Source organism: Chamaea fasciata, unplaced genomic scaffold, assembly GCF_029207755.1.
Source record: "Chamaea fasciata isolate MVZ Bird 193981 ecotype frontalis unplaced genomic scaffold, bChaFas1.0.hap1 SCAF_5, whole genome shotgun sequence".
NCBI lineage: Eukaryota > Metazoa > Chordata > Aves > Passeriformes > Sylviidae > Chamaea > Chamaea fasciata.
In genome coordinates this window covers 14578181-14600165 of record NW_027094090.1, presented here as the reverse complement: position 1 = coordinate 14600165, position 21985 = coordinate 14578181, and the positions used below count along the sequence as shown (strand labels likewise).

The 21985-nt window shown below is 36.4% G+C and overlaps 1 protein-coding gene across 3 annotated transcripts in view; it reads right to left on the bottom strand.

Annotated features, from left to right (window-relative positions):
* The window catches only part of SLC2A13 (solute carrier family 2 member 13), a 144858-nt gene that overhangs the window by 59226 nt on the left and 63647 nt on the right, over positions 1 to 21985 (bottom strand). For all 3 annotated transcript variants that reach the window (XR_010720749.1, XM_066182912.1, XM_066182913.1), the window contains exon 4: positions 17202 to 17310. Coding sequence is in view for 2 of the 3 variants with exons in the window: in XM_066182912.1 (XP_066039009.1) it covers positions 17202 to 17310 (109 nt within the window). In the remaining variant the exon portion in view is untranslated. The remainder of the gene's footprint in view (positions 1 to 17201; positions 17311 to 21985) is intronic.

The window sequence follows — 21985 nt, the reverse complement described above, 5'->3', positions numbered from 1 at the left end:
CTTTTGACTCAGATATACAGCAGACTCTAAGTGTATAATCCTCATGATGTCCAGCCTGAAGCTCTTCAGAGCCTTCCTACTCTCCAATAGGTAATATCCCCACCCAACTTGATGCTGTCTGTGAATTTACTGAGGGTTCATTCAATCCTTTCATCCACAAGAGTTTCAGTTATTAGATTAATAATACATATGAACAATAATTACTTTTGCACACAATATAATTACGTATTTTTATCCTGAAAAGAATTACAAAGCACCTTTTCTTAAAAACCTGGAAAAACAGTATAGGTACCTAAGTAGAGGTGGGTAATCTGTTCTGAGGGAAAACCACAGGGCCACAATGCAGCAGCAGATTCAGTGCTATGTGTTGTTTTGCTTTACTGAGGAAAGCAACTGAATTTTAGCATTACATTTTGCTCCCATTCTCCCACTCTTGCTCCTCTCTCCTCATAATACCTCCAATTTCATATAGGTAGAGATCTCCCTTACAGAGGCTTCTTTCTACAAATACAGGTTTTGTTGGGTTTAGAAACCTCTGTGCAGCTCAAGCAAGATTATACCAGACAGCAGTGCACTTTTTCTGACTTAAGTGTCAACATGAGAAAGCTGCTTGTTTAAAATCTTGCACAAAACCAAACATTCAGAAAATACATGATACTTTGAATTTTTGAGAAAGCTGACAGACGTGACAACAGAGCCAAGCCATGTCATACTGCTGTACTTAATCATTAATTAGTATAATGAACACTGAAACCCCACCAGATAGGATGAAGTTGTGACTCAAAGCAGCAGATGTGATTCTGGACTGAAACCTCTGGGGAGTATCTGTGACAGTGACTGCAGCAGTCAGTCTGAAGAGCAGTGCCACAGAGGATGAAATTTCTGCCATGGAGGAAGAGATTAGTCCTTGAATGGCAGTTAATTTGTTCCAGACAGAGAATTTTGCTGTTAGGAAAGGAAAATGTCTTTTATGAAACCAGAATAAATCCCCAAATGGGTTCTTTACAGAGAACATCTAGTTTAGAGAGGTGTCATAAACACTGGTTGCTTCTAAGTTTTTCATAACTTTATTTAGACAGAACAAGAAGCAATAAGCCAATGCACAAAACCTAAGACACACTTACAAAAATAAATTTTCTAGAAGGCGTATGGCAATTACACTTCAATGCTCCTGTACATGCTGGTTTACAGTGCAGCAAGCATGGAATCACTTTAAGATTATGTTGTTAGCAAAACCCACAATCTGATTTATTGAAAAATCAGCTTTGATACTGGAAGAGAAGATGAAAGACCATGGAGCTGCCCAGAGCAATGACAGTCATACAACTCCAGCCACTCTTCATGACCCTGCACATACCACTCGGAACACCAAGAGGCTCAGGGACATCAAGAGCTGTACAGGAACTGAATTACAACTTATTTTTCCAAGGTAATAATCCAGAGGAGTCTCTTGTCTGAGTTAGAAAAACTCAAAAGTATGAAATCGTGTCTCTGTGTGAATACTATTGTAATATACACACTACAGGAAACTAAAATGTGTCACTTTAAGGGCATTAAATTGCAAGTCTGAATTAGAAAACATGCTTAAAATTTCTTGCAAGCATATAATGCAGAGTTTTAAGGTCATTGTAAGAAGGACTGGTGGCAAGATAACATGTTTTTTGCAGGAATCTACTGGTTTCATTTGTCCCTCAGCTGACTAAGTTTCAGGAATAACATTCCCTCAGGAAAAAAAAAAAAATCATTCTTTTATAGAAAATAGAAAAAGGACAGCTTTTAGAGCAACCTGCAAAAGAAAAAAAAAAGTTATACAATGTCGTCTTTTTCTTAACACAACCATTTGCTTCAGCATATCCTAACAAGACATAACAGAAATGAGGGCTCAAGTGCTGTCACAGATGACCAAGAGCTACTTGTTCAGTTTTCAAAAGACAAAAACCTAGACAGGGCTCTTAGAATCTGCTGAGAGTATGGCCAATTGAGCCAAGCTTCTAACCATGGAATTAATTTCTTTTTCCAACAGTGGCTTTATATTTTAAAGCACTGTCCATCCCAGCTGATATGTTTTTCTTCTTCTTTCTGTACTTACTTTTTAAAATTTCCTTTCTAGCACTGCCAAGTCTTCCTCCAACACCAGTTGTCTGCAATAGCATATTACACTATTAAGGGAATTAAGATTTCCAAATCTGGACAGAAGTCCACAATCTCAAACTGCTTTCATTGCCTGGTTAATGTGCATTTCTGCACAGAAGAGTTTGCAGAGATGGTGGCATCTCTTACATCAGTGCAAGGAAAAATCACTGGAGATGCTCAAGCATAACTGAAGACACAGTAGGGGAGCAGAATCCTCTTCAGAGATGCTTAAAGAGGAGGTGGCCAGACCAGAGTTTGCAGGGGAGAAGGAATTTGGCAATATGAGCATGTGTTTAAATGATTTTCTAGCGGTTTTAAGTTAACAAATACGATAAATCAACAAACAGTGAGATACAAATACCTGTGGAGACCTGACTACTATCTTGCAGAGCCTGCGTTCCAGGTCTCAGTGCAGTTAATTGTAATATCCATGCATATATTGGGGGGGGGTGGGGGGGGGTGGGGGGGGTGGGTGTGTGTTTGGTTTGGTTTTTGGGTTTTTTTTTCTTTTACTACAATTGTCCTGGGTTGTAGTATAGGATGTGCACAAAGTATTCTATCACCATCTTCATGAACTCTTGAATCCAGGTGGGGCAGTGTTTTCCCAGACCCCCTCCCTCTGGGCCATTATCTTCTGTTAATGGCCCATCAGATGCCTTGCCCATGACTCACAGATAACTCCCTCCAGGAGCTATCTCTGTTTAATGGGCCATCAAGGACCCCCTGCATGACCTATCATCCCATTGTGAGATGCTCCACCCAGGGGGAGGAACCAAGCATTCTCACCTGGATATAATCTGGGGTTTGGGACAGTAAAGGGGGCCCTGATCCACTGGATTCCCAGAGGAACAGAGCAACCAGACCTTTCTACAGGATCACTGCTTCAGGAAGACCACCTCATCTGGACTGCTTCCATCACTCTGCTCAGGTAGCATTCTGACTCTGTCAGTGGTCTTTTGTATTATTGCATCTATTTTGTTTTTCGGTTTTTTTTCTTTCTTCCTATTAAATTGTATCTCTGACTTGGAGCCCCTCATTTGTTTTGCTTTCAAACCATTACATACAATACATTCCTATTCTGCCTCTGTTCAGAATTACAGCAGTGCTTGAGTTAGTTTACCACAATGTGACAGGAATCATAAAGAACTAGGGTTTGCAGTAAGATAAAAGCATTTAAAGGACTATGCCCTGAAAAATATAATAAGGTAAGCCTCACTAACTTTACTTACTCAAAACCCTAACAAAACATGTAAGACAGACAGGACTACTGTAATATATTTGATAATATTTAAACTATAAATGTGCTAACACACATAATTTCTCTATTCTATGAAATAGAAAAGAAAGAAAGATTACTTGGAATGAATACATTTTTCTCTTGAGAGCTGTTCCATTTCTCTAATAAGTCATTCTCCATTCCTACATAAACGAGAAAAAAATATGAGCTGTATCCTGTCTTTTATTTCCACTGTAAATTAGTGACATTACAGGCATGTGTTACAATCTGAAACAAAATTTAATCTTGGTTCTCAAATATTAAGAGGTTGAAAAATCTAAAACTCCTGGAATGTACCATCACTAATAAGCATGATTTACAGTTCTCATTCTGATAAGCTTCAATTTTTTCCCTCGTTCCTGTGCAAACGGGAAAGAGCTGCTGGCTCAGTGCAGTGCTAGGATTTCTTTCAATTTGTATCTCATCTGTAGCAAATTCATCTGTCATCTGTATTCAATTGTGGTTACACAGTTACAGTCTTCACATTTCATTGAGGGCTCAAATGTAGGACAGAGGAGGTTTTAAAGGTAACATTCAAAACTTTGTTTAAAAATAGCTGAATTGGTCCAAGTTTTAGTGAGATCTTACCTGACTCCTTACATGCTAACATGCTCCTTACAGCACCAGCAACTCCTTCAGTACTTTTTTCAGTACTTTCACCTGCTTCCCTCTCTCACCAACATACAGGTATTCCTTTAGTAACAGAAGGTTTTAGCTTTTGGTCAACTCTTGTTTTCAAGAACCAATTTCAGTACTTTCATTTAAGTCAATTAAAGACCTGAAGTTGAAAACATTAAAGTTTAACTGCTCTTTTTCTCTTCTTCCCCAGTCTATAACCTTACAATAGAAATTATATAACTGAGGAAGTAAGAAGAGAGATTAGACTAAGAAAGTCCAAATTGTCTTAACTATTTGTTTGTGTTGTGCTTTTGTTTCCTCCCCTGGCTTATAACAGGGCCTTCCTTGTTTCTTCTAAAAAAAAAAAAAAAAAAAAAAAAAAAAAGCCTCTTCCATTCATAACTGACTAAAAGATTCAAGTTCATATGAGAAAGGGGCCTCAAGCAAGCGTAATTTTAGTCAGCAGTCCAGTATATCCCTGTTCCAATTTTCCCTTGTGAAACATATGAAATTTTGCTGATAATGATCTGGTCTCACTTTTTTTTTCTTTTTTCAAGATGTCTGTAAAATATGCTTTGGGTGAGTGCAGTATACAAGTAACTACTAAAAAGAAATAAAATAACAGAAAAGGATTTTATTCCATCACGAAAATGTCTGAAAACCATTCTCCTACAGACTTGTTAGAACTCTGGGGAAAAAATCCCCAAACATTTTAAGCAGTCATAGGTGAGACCCCTCTCACCTGCAGAGGCTTAGTCTCAACCAGAACCCTTCCAGATCTGACACCATCTGATTTCTGGAAACTCTCCAGGAAAGAACCAGCCTCTCCAAAAATGAGAACCCAAGTGTTGTTTAGTTCCCCCCTCCTGATATCCCCCTCCCTCCCTGGGCTGTCCTCCTCACTGGCCTTCCAGACATTATACTTTCTCACCACACTGAGGAATTAAGGCTCTCATCAGTGATTTCTTATTTTCTTTTGATTTGGTGACTGTGCTCCATATCACACCTTCTTTATGGCCCATTTTCACCACAGCCATCTCTTTGTTTTGCAGACTGCTTCCAATAACAAGGTCTGGATTAGCTTTTAGATGCCACCATGTTTTATTTACAGTTCATTTCTGGACTATTTTCATTCACAGCAAATCTTTGCAATGCACATAACCTTTCAACCTTTTTTTTTGTGTGTGTCTCCAGTCTGTGGCACAAGGCATATTGACTAGCCTGTGGCAGCTTAACTCTTATTGACAGACTCCAAAGAATCCAATTTACAGAACCAGTTCCTGTGCCCTTAAAGTAAAGGTGAATAAACAGATCTAAAGGGCATCATATCTCTTACTCTGTGTTTGAATGGCATCAGTAATATATTTCACTGAGGTAGTTCATGTTGCTGTATGAGGCAGAACCTAACCAGGTGGCCTTTTACACTTTAATTTTGTGTCTTTCCAAGACTGATTACATTGTGAGCTTTGAATTGTTTCACATTTCTATATTCCCTGACTTCCAACTAAGATGACACTTCCTTATTGCTACGAACAGTCTGAATATCTGAATAAGATGTGCCCTCTAGGTTTTGCCAAGCAAGCAAACCTACAACACAAACCAACCCCTCCCCTCACTATTCTATTGTGCTTTATAGGGGGGAAAAAAATGTCATTGATTGGTATCTGATTTCCTGATAGGTCTCGAAATAAATGCTAGAGACAACAAAAACGTACAGTTCAACAGAATGATGCATATTAAACATTAACAGCTGCGTTAAAAAGGAATTTTTACAAGATGATTAGAAATGTTTAACAGAAGAGAAACTGTTGAGACCAAACTGTGCTCCAGGAGCTGTTTAGGCAAGTAATACATTAAAACAAACAAAGCAGTAGTGCTATTTAGGGCACTTCCTCCAGCAATCATTCATGAATGATTTAAAAACAGCATCAGTGCTCTGACTTAATTTCATTACTTGGCTTTACATATGAACAAACTGAATGAGAGGCATTTATCTGACTTAACAGCTACACTGTGTATGTACTACATGTAAGGCAAAGACATTTTCACACAATTTCTCCTGCAGGGCCCTGCAGTGAAATTAACATTGGATTGGTGATCTGAAAGTTATTACTAAAGCAACAGAGAAATCAGTGTTATGACTTCACTACAGGAAAAAGGAAGAGTAGAAATCAAAAGAAGAAAAATGTGGAAAAATTTCTATTAAATAAACAAATCCTTCAGTAACAGCAAAAGAAATGTTAGAAACATGGGTTCGAATGTATTTCCTTTAAATAAATAGTTTGTTTTTAAGTTACCTCCAAAGTGACAGTCTTTCTTTAAATAATCTTTCACAGCCTCGAGTACTATAGGAACAGATATTACCACTTATCATTAAGAAAACCACAGTAAGATAAAATAAAACAAAACAAAGAGAAGAATCAGCAGGACTGTGAGTGGATTTTCAATGTTTTAACACAAACGTCCAATCTTCTGACTGGTTTTCCACAGAAGACTTCATTCATGAAAAAACTGGAGGTAAAATTGTGCACTTGGGCACATAGTGCCTGCTGATCAGGCTACATTAAAAATAAAACACGTGCCAGATGAGAAGATAGCAGTAATTTGGTAGCAGTAATTTTAAAGTAATTTGGTACGTTAACTCCTATACAGTTCTTTGAATATGTGTTTTTTGAATATGTTATAGAAATAAACATTGATTTCCAAAGGAAGATATTACAAGCTTTTGTATTAGTAACAGTCAATGCAAAATTTACAAGGAATTTACTTCTGACAGCATTACACTAAAAAATGCCAATTTATTAAAGGCATTTAACTTAAGGTTTTGTTGAAGATTTTTTTTTTTTTAATTGAAGTGTCAGTTAATACTCAGATCCTTTTTAATACACCTACAACATTTTAAAAATAATTAACCAAACCATCAGTTTGGATCAGATGGATCCAGACTCTGGCAAATCATTTGCAGCTGTCACACCATGAGGTTTACTTTTATTCATACTATTCCATTCTTTAGTATATATTCTTCTAACCAATAACCCAGGATAGAACTCAAAAAAGACATTAAATTAGAAAAATAATTCATGTGGTCATTCTTCATTCACCTCATTGATTCAAAGGTCCAGATTTTGGGGGGGAAAAACCAAGCAACACAAAACTCTCATAACTAAGCATGACAACACTAACAGGAAAAACACTAATACTCACAGATTTATGAAATGAAAAAAAAAAATCCAGTGCTTCAAAACAGAATGAGAGCCTATAGTAGAGCCCCTTACAACGCCTCACATCAGCACCCTGAACCTACCTCCTGCACAATTTCACAAGGTTTTTCATTGTTTATTTTTTAACCTAATGAAAATTATAATGCAAATAGATCCATCACAATGTTATTTAACGTTTTTGGCAGTCTAGAATTAAGTTTGCCTAGGTTTTAGGTGAGGGCTGTTTTTGGTTTTCTACTTTTTTAACAATAAATGGATTATGAGAATTATCCAAAGATGTGGGATATAAAAGTTTATTTAAAGGAAATTAGCCTTTACTTATAAACTTACATAATTCTGCTACTGTATGTCTACGAAGCTCAACACCAAACCCCCCAAGCATGTTGTTTCTAATACTTTCTCTATTGTTGTAACAGTTTAAAATTAGAAACTATGATTGCTTCCTACTTCCCTTGTGACACTCAATATAGTACTTCTAAGCACTGAACTATGTTCCAATAATCATTCTAGATTTTACTTTATTTCATCACATTAGTCCCATTATATAGCATCTTGGAATATTTCCATGGTCTTCCAATACTCAAGCCTTCAAAACTTTCATATATGAATTACCTGTCCTTCGATCTCCAACAGTTAGAACAAGGACATACCTGTAAAAACCATCTTCCAAAAACTCTGGTTAGTTCAATTAACACGGCAAGCAGCTTAAACAGGAAGTGTATTTTATAGCTTTAATCTAGTTAACTACTCCATCGTGATTCATTGCTTTGTTTTGCATCTTTCCTTTTTTCTTTTAAGTGGCATAAAGCTGTGATTTTCCTTTTTTATTTCAAAAGGAATAAGAACACAAAATGCACAAAGAAATGGCATTAGCAGTGACAGGCTTCAGCCTGAGAGGGAATCTTGAAGATTGACATATGGCATTGGCCAAATAACCCAAATTTCAAGTTTTAACTTCTTTGTTTTACAGTAAATTACAAATCCATACTTTTAAACTGACTCAGATAAATTAACTTTTAAGCTACCAGGGCAGCACAACAAGAGAAAATAGCTTCGGTTTCGTTTTTTATTTTTTGTGGAAATTTGGCATAGTATGGATTTATCTCTAGCAACATTGACACACAGGTGACTTGTTTTTAATACAGATCCAGTTTCTTACTTGTATCCTAACTATCATCTCACAATTATTTCAACTGATAAAATACAGCCTTTGGAGCTAAATCATTAAACCCCTAAGCTTTTCAGGGTTTTGTTGGCCATACAATAAGCACACACAAGAATATTTTAAAAACCCAATTTTTTAACAAAAAATTCAAAAACACGAGAGTTATCTTTAAAACAAAGTAAACGATACATAAACTTTAGCAATATAACTGCCTTAAAAATGTTCAGGCTTACTGAACTGCCTTCCGGGGCCTACATCCATCTAGGTCACTCGATCTTGCAGTCTGTGGTAAGCACAAAACCAAAATGAAGGCTAAGGCCTAACTACTGCTCCTAATTCTTGCACAGGTGTAGAGTCACATGGGATGCCCAGCAGTATGACCCAGATGTTTTCCCATCCCTCTCCGTGACTCTGAACACCAAGTCACTACTGCCTGCATTGCATCCTGCCTGTGGAACAAAGGGCAATGGCTTTTTTCTCAGGCCTGCTGCAGTGTTCCTTAACCAGCTATCTTGTGTTGGCTTGATAGGTTTTAATTAATAGATAAAGTTATTGGCATCCTGTCATCAACAGATTTATGTTTCAGCCACTTCCTACCAGATTCACTAAGGCACACACCCCTTACTAGGTGGTATTCCCTTCCCACATCAGCATTAACTAATGACTGAGAAGAAGGAAGAACATCAGAGCAAGGTTCAGAGAAACTGTGTTTGGGCTCCTCCCTGGCCTGCACTGATGGGGAGCTGAAGGCAAACAAAGAGGGAATGGAAAGGATTTGCTCTGCCAAGTCAAAGGTGCTGTAAATACTGCCCAGGGCTCTTGCTGAGAGCATGTGATGAAAGGGAATTTCACATTTCTTGCTACCCAAACAGCATCTCAACTGCTGACAAGAACTGCTTCTGCCCAGCCTAAGGCTCTGTACTTCAAGCCACTTTCACCTCCAAATCTGAGTTTGTCCTTGGCCACAGTTCCAAAGTGGCTGCTTCTCTATAGGTTGTGTGATAATTTTTCAAACTTAATAGACAGGTCTTCACAAATAGACTAATTGTTCAGTTCAGATCTACCATTTTAGTGGGGGAAAAACTATTAAAATTTAATAATAATGATAATAATCATTATCATCACAAATGTTACGGGGCTTGGAAAAAATACTGTATAAGCCTCTTTGTACACAATAAACTAGTGTCCAATATGTACAACTTGGTGATCATCAGAAGTTTGAAGTTGGTTTTTTAAAATATATTTTATTTTCAATGCACTCTTTACTTTAAAAGAAACAAGCTCAGCTGTGACAACAGTACACTGCCTACGGAAAAGTGAACAGGCAAAACTTCCAAAAAGCCTGAGTCAGAGTTTCATTTTCCCTTCCAAGTACTATGAAAATGATAAAGGCAGTTTCCATAAACTCTCATTTAGAATGTTTTACAGTGCATAATATGAAATTGTTTTGCTTATTAGCTACAATTTGTTCCTCTCAGGAGCTGTTATAAGTTAAACACATTATTTCTGTATAGCACATACAACAGAGACACCTGGTGTAATTGGAGACTCACCTCACCTAGGGTGTTTGACTAGACTAGACTTCTGTTTAGTTGTTCTTCCAAAAATATCTGCAGTCTATATAAAAAGCATCTATATGCCACTAAAATATTTTGTATGATGAATTTGCACGCAGTGGTGTCTAACATTTTGCAATGTGAAGGAAGGTTAAAATGGAAAAATGAAGGGTCGCTTCTCAAAAAAAGTTAGTGGAAGAATTTATGAAAACCTAATAAAAATCTCTAACGGATTATTATCTGAAAACCAAGTGGATGTGCAACATAGAGTTTCTTTTTGTTTTATTAAACAAGCTTAAAGCCTAAGAGGAAAATGCAAAATTTTAAAGATATAAACTGGACAATTTATCCACGACGAAATACTGAAGGATGAAAACCTAACCAGGCAGCAGCCTTAATGTCAAGGAGTCATCAGAGAAAATTAAACTTATCAATTACCAAATCTTCTCAATTATCCTGAAAATACTACAAAGTTTGCATTTGGAAAGAATATTAATGCAATAGTCCCTCCATTAGTCAGACTTTAAGCCCAGTTGGGTCTGAGTACTCAAGAAAAACTGAGGCAACAAGTTACTGGCCATCCAAAAATAAATGCCACATGGCAGATCTGACTGGGAGTTACTGTGCCAAATTTGAATTTCAGCCAAGAGTACAATAAAAAGTACTTTCCTTCAGTAACTGCTGTGCAACTTGGATGACATTTACCATCGTGTCAGCTTGGGGTTTTGTTTTGTTTATTGGGTTTTCTTTTTTTAAATACAGTATGTTATTCTCTGGATTTTGTTTTAAAATGCATAGCCAGAGAACACAATAGAAACCTATACAACTTTAAAAGTCAATGCCTGAATACAAATCACAAGAAAAATGTGCATCACCATTACTTCTTGCCAGTAGAACTTCTGTTTACAGATCTCGGCAACTATTTTCCAATATTCAAAACAACAACCAGTGCTCTAGGAAAACCTCACTTCAACAACCAGCTTATTCATTATAAATCTATCATAAACTGTAAATACATTCAGTCATTAATTATATATCTCTGTATGGCTGCTGATGCTGAAAGAGTGGAGAAGGTTGCTACTACTTGTGTGGTAATTCACGAAAAAAGGTATTTATTCAATGATCTTAAAAAATGAAAAGTTTATCTGCAGTCAGATATGTCAGATATTGTCCAATGTTACCTATTCAGTATTTCATTTCAAAGAAGTTAAAAAACTGGAATTTAAAGACAGGTTTCTGAGTCTTGACTTTCACCACCCATTTGGGGATTCAGCTGCACACTCATGTTAAGCAGAAGTACCAAGCTGGTTCTAAGGCTACAGCAAGGTGCTCACAGGTTTCAGCTCTGAAACTGCTGCACAACAGACCTGGTAATTAAACCTGCCAGGAAATGTGCTTTCCCTTAAATTCCTCTTTGGTCTCTATTATAAACTCCAGAAGTATTCTGACTTCTTTCCCAGCCCCACTCCTATTTTCTTTCATTCCCTCATTCACATTCAAAACAATATTTTTACACTTTTCGTATTAATTGTTCTAATATTCTTATCTTCAAACCCTAAATTTCCACTAGTTACATAACCTCTTCTTGTCCTCTTTTGTATTTGTCTTCTCTTATCCAGCTGCTTTTTCCTCTCTCATTATTCTGGGCTTTCTTTTCTTCTCCATATATATTTTATTCTCCTCCCTGTTTCTTTCCAGCTGAAAAATGATGCTTCTTTTTATCATCCTTTTTCCTGGTTCTTTTGTTCGCTTGCATAAATTAAAAAAGCAACATGGTTAGAACTCAAAAGCATCCGAGGACCCAATCCAAACACCAATACATTTTATATGTGGATTCACTTAACTTTTAGGAGATGCAAAGATTTCTCAGAAATAAAAAACCGTTTTATTAAATAGGAATAACAGATCATATACACCTGCAAATAGCTCAGCAAAAACGCTGAAGGCCATATGCTCTCCCTGCTGACACATTATACAACTTTGCTGTTGCAGAAAGCTTTTCTAAAACAATGTGAAGAGATAATGGCAAATTACAAAATTAGCACCACATCAAACTAAGTGTTTCAACTGCAGAACAAAGTATTTTGTCTGGCTTTCATCAAGTCCACTTAAAGTATTGTGAGAGGAAGAATAATCAAGATGATACAGCTGTCTCTTCAATCTCATATCAGTTTTATAGTCTTGAGGGCACCGGCAGTCTTTGGGAAGAGACACCAAACCTCTCAAAGAGCAGCAGAATCTCCAGCGCAGGTCATACCACCTGCAAGCAATTCTGACAAGATAATACTGAACTCCCTCCAATTATGGCTAAATTACTGCCTAGTATTCAAGATAACTTGGGATTTTTTCCAAAACCTTTCTTCCCAATGGTTTGAGGTTTTTTTACTGCTACGAAGCTGCACATTACCAGAAATGTTTTCAGAAATCCTAGTTCTGCAGGAACATGAGCACAGAGATAAAACACGCATTGATGGTTTTCACTACACAATGTGAAACAGTTCAAATCCTTCAAGTCCCCTCTTCCTCCCACTCCCCAAAAATGGAACTTCTTCCTTTTTTAAAACTTTTTTTTTTTTTTAAAGAAATAGATAGGAAAAATTAATTTCAAGTTTTACCTCAAAATGGTCCTCTTCCCCCAAGTTTCAACTATGGGCAACTTCGGGCTTGAAAATATCTTAACATCACTGATTTAACCAAATTCTGGGATATATTAAAAAAAAAAAGCTACTACTAGAAAGCTAATTCGTAGTAACTACTCCCCTGGAATATAACTTCCTTCACAAGGCCTTCCTGCCAACCAGATTTGGGCTTCAGGCTTGAAACAGTGAGCTTCTGTTTTTGAGATGAGAAAGCACTAGAATGATAAGAAACTGAGAAGTTAAACTATTTCAGACCTGCTCACACCAGTGTGAGAGATGCTTGTCTAAAATTGTATGACTTTAACAGGTCAGTTAAGCTGGAAAAAGCCATGACAAAAAGGAAACGTTTGTTCTGCGTCAGGCACTCCATCAGACAGCAGTGATACCCTTGTTCTTAAGGAAAAAAAAGGAATCAAAAGCAATAGGGCACTGAGCTTTATTCTTTTCCTGACTAAATTTATCATGCCAGAGTTTGTTCCTGTGACAGTCATAATCTCCTTAGCCTATTTTTACATTTTGCTTCTCTTTTAGATCCACCTCCTCAATGCAGAGGTTGCTCCACATACTGTTCTCACCAATTCAGTAACATCCTGTTCGTGATGAGTTTCTGGTTCCTCAGGGCTGGATGTTATACACATACATGTGTATAACAAATGTGATTCAAATATGATATGAAACTATTTCTGTGCAAAAAACAGATCAGTTTATTGCACAATGAAAAGGGCTGAGCACAGCCTTCAATAATTCTTACAGCAGTTCTTCTGGTTTTCCTCTCTCCATCCTAAAGAGAACTCCAACTGCACATGGACTTCATTGCTCTCACTGGCCTCACTACTGATATCCAGCTTTTAACAAAAAAATTTATACCAGATTACTGAATTATTAAGCATGGAAGCTCTAGATTTTTATTGTCATCTCCATGTGTTTCTTGTAGGTAATTTTTGCTTTTTAAGATCTCTTCGTCTACTGGGCACACTCAGTGACTATTTTTAGACCTTTGCAAAATTCCTTTAACACCCATAATTTCTGATTCAAGCTTTTCTTTTCTAAAATTGATGAGTTACTCAGTAAAGCATATACAAACTGGGGAAGTATTAAATCATTCTACAATTGTGTTATTTTTTATATTTTCCTGTCCCTTTGTAATTTGATTATGGGGGGGTTACATGAGCTTTTCAGACACACACAAATTCACTCTGATGACCTCACTTTTTTTACAGTAAAATATAAGATTTAACAAATTATTTTATAGCAGAAAGAGCAGAAAATCTCAAGACAGAAGATTAAAACAAGTCAGGGCCCATCATGGATGCTGCCATGTTAAGTTAACTGGTCAGAAGGAAACCAGAGGCTAAATTCTCTGCCATGGAAACCCAGGCAACTGCAAGTTGGGGTCATCGGCCTCTTCACCTATAGCCTAAAAATGCCAAATAAAGAAGGATTTACAGTATCAGCAAAGGTACAGTGAATATCCACTGTCAAAGTACTTTTCATATCTGTTTTTGAGAAATCAGGAAGGTTTGTTTCTTGAAGGAAAGTCCAGACAATACTAGACCCTCCAACCATAACCAATGCCTGCTTTCATGCTGCAAGAGAACAGCAATCCCAGAATGACACAACTAAACATTATGAAGAGAAAACTAGTGCTTAGAGAGTTAATACAATCTGACAGTTCCTAAAGGTACCATCTAATTACAGCATTAAAAGGCAAGCACCAATTTCTCTGTAAGCAAACCATCAACAGACAAGCTGCTTACTTGCATTTGAAAAATGTACTTTCACAGGAGAATGTTTGTCTTGCATACCTGATAACTAAAACTTTAGTTATACTGGAATATTAAAAGTGACTGGATATTGCAAATGGTTGACAATCCAGTCCTTTAACAACAGTGCCTTCATGTGTTTATTATAGGCATTTTGTTATTTTAAAGCTAAGATTCAACCACATTTGTAGTTGTAATTCTGTCCTCCTACACATCCACAAGCAAATTAGGTCAATTCCAAAGTATTTGTAAAACCTCCTACATAGAAAGGAGTTAGAGATTTTAAAACATAGTAAGTTTAAAATAAACAAAGTCAACCTACAGTGACATAACTAAACTGTCAATTTTTTGTTCTAGCCTAATAAGGCATCCCAAAGTAACAAGAACAAAATTGCGAGAACAACTGTCCTTGGCCAGAGATTGCATGCACACCACATTTCATAATATTTTAATAATGTTTATTATGTAAGTTTCCCTAATTAACTTCTAAATGTATTTCTACATTTGGCATCTGTAACATCCTGTGGCAATGAGTTCCAATATGTAATTATGCGTTGCATGAAAAAGTGCTTATTTTAAACCTACTGCTGGGTAAGAGCTAGGAGTCATCAAAAATGTGTTAGAAAAAATGATGAATAACCATGCACTCCCCATCCTCTCCATAACATTAGTAGCTTTATATACCTCTTGTATTTCTTCTGACCCCATTTTTTTCCAAGCTGCAGAGTTCTGATCATCCTGTTCAAACACAGGTATTTCTTTCCCCACACATAACCTGGTTTGCTCTTATTAAAAGAAAGGACATCTGCAAATGTTTGTACTATTCCAGATTGGCCATGGATGTCATCATGATGTTTGCATAGAACGATAATTCAATTGCAAGCCCTCTCTTTTGAGTAGTAACAATTTAGACTGCCATGCATGTTATTTACCCAGTTCTCTCCTGCAGGCATTACTGAATAACATTGAATAGTTAATGCACTTGCCATTCCACTAATTTGTTATCTTGCATTTTCCTCCCACAACTGCTCATGTTCACAGATTTTGGGGACCTTTACATTGTGAATGCTGTATGAATACAAGCTGTTATTTTGTTGTTTAGCCCCTTTCACAGATTTATTAAAGCAGTAGATCTTCATATAGATCATTGTAGGAGTCTACTCTTGGTTTGTGATAACTGATCTTCTGTTCTCACCTTTTTTTTTTTTTTTCTATCTTAAATAGTTATTTACCTGACAGGACTTCTCACTTACCTTTGTCACCATATGATTTCTCCAAGAAACTTTGGCTGCAGCTGTCATGGTTGCTTAGGATAGTTAATTCATGTGGGATTTACAGTTCTAACACAACCACAGATGCACATCCAAGCAAGCTATAATCTGTCTACAACAATCATGTTGGCTCTTCTTTGTTGTTTTATATTGCACATGTACAGGTTCATTTTTCATATTTATAAACACACATCTTATTTGATGCTATGAAGTTTTAATTAATTTTTATAAAGACAGAAATAAAACTTTCTGGGCTGCAGCTTCATGTAAATTATGCTACATTCAAAATTCATGGAATCTTGGATGCAAATTGATAAATGGATTATGGATGCAAATTACTCCAGACCCGTTGAGTGTACTCTAATTAATTTGTTATTTTTTAATCAGCTTGCTCTAGAAGTTTTCCCCCAATACTTGAGCGTCAAGGAGACCTCCTGAGACACCTTAAGTAGGCTCTAGTGCAAAAAGCTTTTCTATAACCTCTATAATCAACACAAATGCAAAAAGTGTCTTCATGAGATTTGGTGCTGAACATTTATCTTCTCCTAGTGTACTCCCAATGTCTTGATCCTTACTGGGCCTGGAGACTGTTAGGTTTCTTGTTTCTGATGTGTCTGAAACATTTATCAAAGCTCTTCCTGTGCCTGTCTTCTGGCTTTCACACAAGTTACCAGTTTTGTGTCCAAGTGGTTCCCACACTGGCTTACAATTTCTACTTTATGATGTCTTTCTTTACCTGTTATAGATTTCCCTCCTTTGCAGTTTAATAATACTGAGTCGGGGGCATTTTTTCTTCCAGTATGACAGATGGCAGTGTTTACTCTAATATGGCAGCTCTTGATACTACTAAAAGCCTTATCCTTCTAGCTGTTCCTTTTAACAATTCCCTAAAATGCATGCTCCCTTAGGCATAGTTTTCTCAATAAAATGTTATGGCAACATATTTTGCTCTTAAAACAATATGTCAACCATATTCATTATGATCAGTCCTATAGGGCAGCCCAACAATAATTTTATTTTAAACAAGGTCTTGCACATTGCACATTTGTCAAGAGCTACTCCTGTTATGAGCTGACAGCTTGTCAGAAAACTCAATACATCATCCTTCACTTCCACGTTTACTGAGCCTTCATACACATAACAAAACCATGAAAAAACAGGAAATGTTTCTTCCCTCAGCTTGCTTTAGCATTTTACAGTAATATTAGTCTAATCCTCACCTTATTGTGATCTATTAGCACACAAATTCAAACCATAAATGTGCTTTCTTGTCCAGACATACACAGCCTTGACCAGAAACTCTATCACAATAATGCATCTCTCAGAATACAGCTTGTATTCTCTTGTCTGTAGAAATGTTTATCCCTCCACCAACATCCCCTTGTACCAATCTACTGTGATGCCAAATATGTCAACATCTGGATTTCAAACCAGCATTCCAGCTCTCACAGTCAATTTTTCACCTTCAGACTTTGTCCAGAAGATCATCTGTAACTGCTAATGGTCTAATTGATTTTTTCCTAATACTTTATAAAAAGAAGCAATTGGGAAATACATACATGACGGTGTTAATCCCTGACAGTTGTTGAAACATCTGCAGACCACAACCCACAATTAAGGCTCTTCGAGTTGGAGGGTATGTTAGCATTCTGCAGATCACAGGTCCAGCTTAAAAAAAAAACAAGACAACAACAAAAGAATACATAATAGTTCTTAAGTGATTGCTATCAAGACAATGTTGCCAGGCATAGCTAACTTTGCACCTTAGTTTCAAGCAAACTTGTATTATTTAAATTATTTTTGAACCATTTAGTCATTTCAGTTCTGCTTTTCTGCACTGTATTACAAAGAGGATTACCAGGAAGCCCAAGTAAAAAAATGAAACCATTTTTGTACAGTGTCTGCTAGTGGTGTGAAATGTACAGCTCTCGTTATATCACACTTACAGATTACACATCAGCTGCAACTGAATGTACTCAAAATTATCACAAAATATCACTGTTGTCTCCATTCTAAAAACTTCCATTGTTGTTGAGAGGTTATTTCAGACATGCCACTACTCACTGCTCAGGTCTGGATATTGGAGATAAAGTGCTCTCCTTCGCCCCCAAAAGACCCAATTTCCACAAACCAGTTGCAGGTGTGGGTACTTTGAAGGTACTGGACAGACCTATTCTGCATAGCTCGAAGGCCAGCAGAGGGAGCAGAAATTAATTACATTCATTCTGCCCCTTGCATAGCAGTGGCACGAGGCTGAATTTAAGATTTCCCCCAATGAAGACAAAAAAAACCCACAAAACTTTCTGGCTCACAGAAAGTTCTAAGACTTTAAAAGTACCCTATTAAAATAATAATAATAATACAGAAAGCTAAAGAATAATAGGCAAAAATCTAAAATCAATGACTACAGTATTTACTTGAACTTCTCTCTGCCAAGAGTAGTGCTTTTAGTGCTTTTTCACTAGCACAGTCTGGTGAAAAATTCTGTTTTATACATCTTGTCACATCTAGCATGCTCACTCAGAACATCTAATCACAGTATGAATAAGTCAAAATATTTGCCATCAAAGAAAAATTAGAAAGAGAGGTGAAGAGGATCTACATTTTTATATTTTCAGTGTTTCCTGAACACACAGAAAATATTAGAAGTATTGATTCAGTAAAAAACCCTATACAAGTCCATTAGTGAAGAACAATTTACATGCAGAATTTCAGAAAGCCAGCAAGCTATGAAGAGTTTCAAGAGTTGGACTCAAGAAGAGGGTTTAGATAACATTTTCTTCATTGAAAGATAATCAGACTGCCTAAGAAAAACTTATTTTCTTTTAAAATTATCGTATTTCTAATTCATATCTCAATTGCATCATCATTTAACTTTGCTTCTTTAACAGCAGAATACAGCCTGAGAAATTATCTAGCTGGTTTCCAAGTAACACTAACATTTAGACAGTACACAGTCCCCACATGTCCTGCCATTTAGCCACATCATTACCTCAGAAAGTCTCCAAGTAAAATCAAGGGACAGATATAGTCAATCCATGGATCTTGTATGATATTCTCAGGAAAGACACATTACATCACTGGGCTGACCAGGGTTCCATATTCAAAGCAGCATTTCCTCAGAAGAAAAGCAACAAAGCCAGCACTTGCTGCTGCCAGAGCTCAAATTTCACAAAGAAAAAATATTTACTAATACATGTACCCATGAAGTTTAACTCACAAACAACAGCCCTAAGGTTCTCATACTCTGCATCACACCTGAGCATGGAGCCTTTGGACTTAAAAATCTTATCTGGAAACTGATTCTGCAGCATCTGTTGTAAATCCAGGTAGCTGAATGCCTATGAGAGATCTTTCATTATTCATAAACTTTGTATAAGGTCCTTAACTGAGTTCAAAATCTTTCTTTATTTTAATGGGACATTTTAGACAACCTACATCTTCAAGTCCACCATAAATGATCCTGCTCATTGAATAAGCTGGAACTCTACAGCAGGGACTGTTAGGAAAGGAGGCAGAAATGTCCTAAGGAAGTGATGCGAGGTTTTTAATAATTCCTGAACCACTCAGCTATTTGATAGAAGTTAATAAAACTTTACTCACAATACAGCATTGTACAAAACAATTGGGAAGAAGGCACTAAAATGAATAGTGAGAAATTAAAGCAGCTGTTCTCAGACAGTGGTTTGCAACTCAGAGGGAGCAGTGAGCTCTCAACAGAGCTCCATCACACAAATCAGTTTGTGCATCTCAAGTGCAGCCCTGCAAAAATATTAAGACCATGTAGTGAAGTTTAGACCTTTAAGTCAGAACCTTACCCTTCAGACTTCTGGAGCATCCAGTCAAGCTGAATTCAGTAAGTACTTGGAATTTTTCAGACTTCTGATTGTGTCAGAAAAAAGATGCTAAAAATTATCATACTCAAGTCACTGTTTAAAAAGTTTCACTCCAAATATGCACCATGGCAAACACCACATATCAATAGGCATACATAAAATTAAAGGATTTTCTTTCATAAAATTCACAGTCTTCAGGTTTACAAACCAATAAATGGAATGAAGGAAATAAAGAAACTGCTAATCTCTGTATTAAAGGAGCTTTATCAACTCAACTAAAAAGCTCGAAGGACTTCGACTGTGAGGTAACTGGTTTTAAAACAGCAAATGAGTGTGAAACTTTTTATTAAAACTATCTAGCTCTGAAACTAGCTATACTATATTTGCATATTCTCATCAGCAATCCTTTCATCCATATTGTTGAGTTCAAATGTTACCATGTTCTTAAAAATAAACTCTAGGCATAATATAGATTTTAAGAACAGAAAATGGGTTTACACTAAAAAATGAAAACCAAACCAAGTTTTCAGAATTAAATACCTTTTTCTTCTGAAAATAAGTCTTCTGAAAAATTAAATGGTACTTCAGTGGTTTCACATAACTCTTAAATATGCTGTTAGTTATGACGACAGATTAAAATAGCACTAAACAATAAATACACCTTTAAAAAATGGAACAACTTAACTGTCCATACAAAGAGAGGAAAACAGATGATTTAAGCATACGTCACAGAAAAAAAAAATATTTGGCTATTTTTACAATGGACAAAATAGCTATTTGTCTCCAAAAAGTCAATTTTTTTGTTATTGATACTTCTGCCTTAATTGTTGCTTTCTTTTCATCCAAAAGATTTAGATTTAATCCTGAAACAAAATCACTTCATTTGAACCTAAGAAAACACTAAGATTCTTGTTTTCCTTCTTCTAATCTATGAATAAAAATGAAGCCAGAACGATGAGACCTTCAAATGCATTGATGAATTTAATGAGAATAGACTTGGTTGGACTTGTTGTGTTGTTGTTCCTGATAATTGCTTTAAGTGAGGTAAACTTCTTTAACACATAATATTTACAAGGGTTCAAAACATGCTACAGGAAAGAGCAGCTGGAGCTTCCTCTATGCAAAATGACAACACAAGATAAAGAGCAATGGAAAAACAAGGATACTGCTGAAGGTGACATTACTTGGTGATACACAAAGTGGATTGCTGGGATCCAAGTAGATATTTCATAGGATAATCTAAACTGTCTACCAAAATAGACATTCATCCTTATAAGCAAAAAGCAAAAATAGAATTTGGAAGTTTAGCTTCACATCCAAAAAAAACCTTATTAGCTTACACTGAGCTAAACAGGGAAGGAGAAGCTGTTCTTGTCAAAACATTACTTCTAAAGTGAGTGATATTCTCCAAACGCTTTATTTTATGACTGGTTATAAAACTTTTAATGGCTGCTTCCTATATTTTAGCAGTTATCCTTAGGCATAAGTTACTTTTAGTAGTTACTTAGGCATAACCCACAAGTTAGGCTTGGAAATTACGAATCACCTGGTAAGGAATTTTGATTTTCATCTGTATGAGCAAAATGGATTGTATAGCAATCATAGGAGCTTGGGTATGATCCACAGCCAAGTAAAAGATGAGATGATTTTCAAAGGCAACACAACAAAAACCTTAGTTCTAAAAGGAGCTTATATAATAAAAGCTAAAAAGTAGAAAAATGGGTATTAATGAAGTCTTAATATCTCCTTCTGAAAATGAACCGTGTTCACTTCCAGGAAAAAAGAAATTGTAGTACAGACATAAAGGCAACCTAAAAATCTCACTGCAAAGGCAGGCAGACATCTGGTCCCTGGAAACCTTGTGATTTTCAATCCCTCAAATTATTAGTAGAATAACTGGACAGATTTCACAGCCAGGAATCTATGGTTAGAGACTGGGCCCCGCCGAAGTCATTTGCAGGTTCAAACATTCTTCTGCCAGCTAATCTAGGTAACAGCTTGTAGCAACAGCTTAAAACCTTATAGGGCTCTTGCCAGCATTTTGTACTCTGCATTTCCAAAAAGGCAGGTTTAGCCAAGCAACAACACAGTCACTCATCAGTTTAGCACGAATTAAGCTAAAGATTCAGATTAGTTTTCTGGATATTTCTTGTTCAAATGCCCTCTCTTTCACTCAGATAAATCTTCAAGGAACTGGTCTACAGCAGGGACTAAAAAAAGAAAGTTTGGGCAGGAGATCTCAATAACAGAGGACAAACATGGGATTCATTTCTGGTTTTCCCTTCCTTACAAAATGACAGCTTCCAGTTCAACCTTCTCTGCATCATCTGCAGAACCTTCCTGCAGAATCTTCCTTCCCCTATGACTCCTACTCTAAAGCACTTACAGCTAGTTTTTATTTTCTGTGTATGAATAATATACTAAAACAAGCACCCTTTTCCACCCCTTGCCTATTACATGATTATTTCCTATAAGTATCAACTTCATTAGTTTTTCCTTTCTGTAAA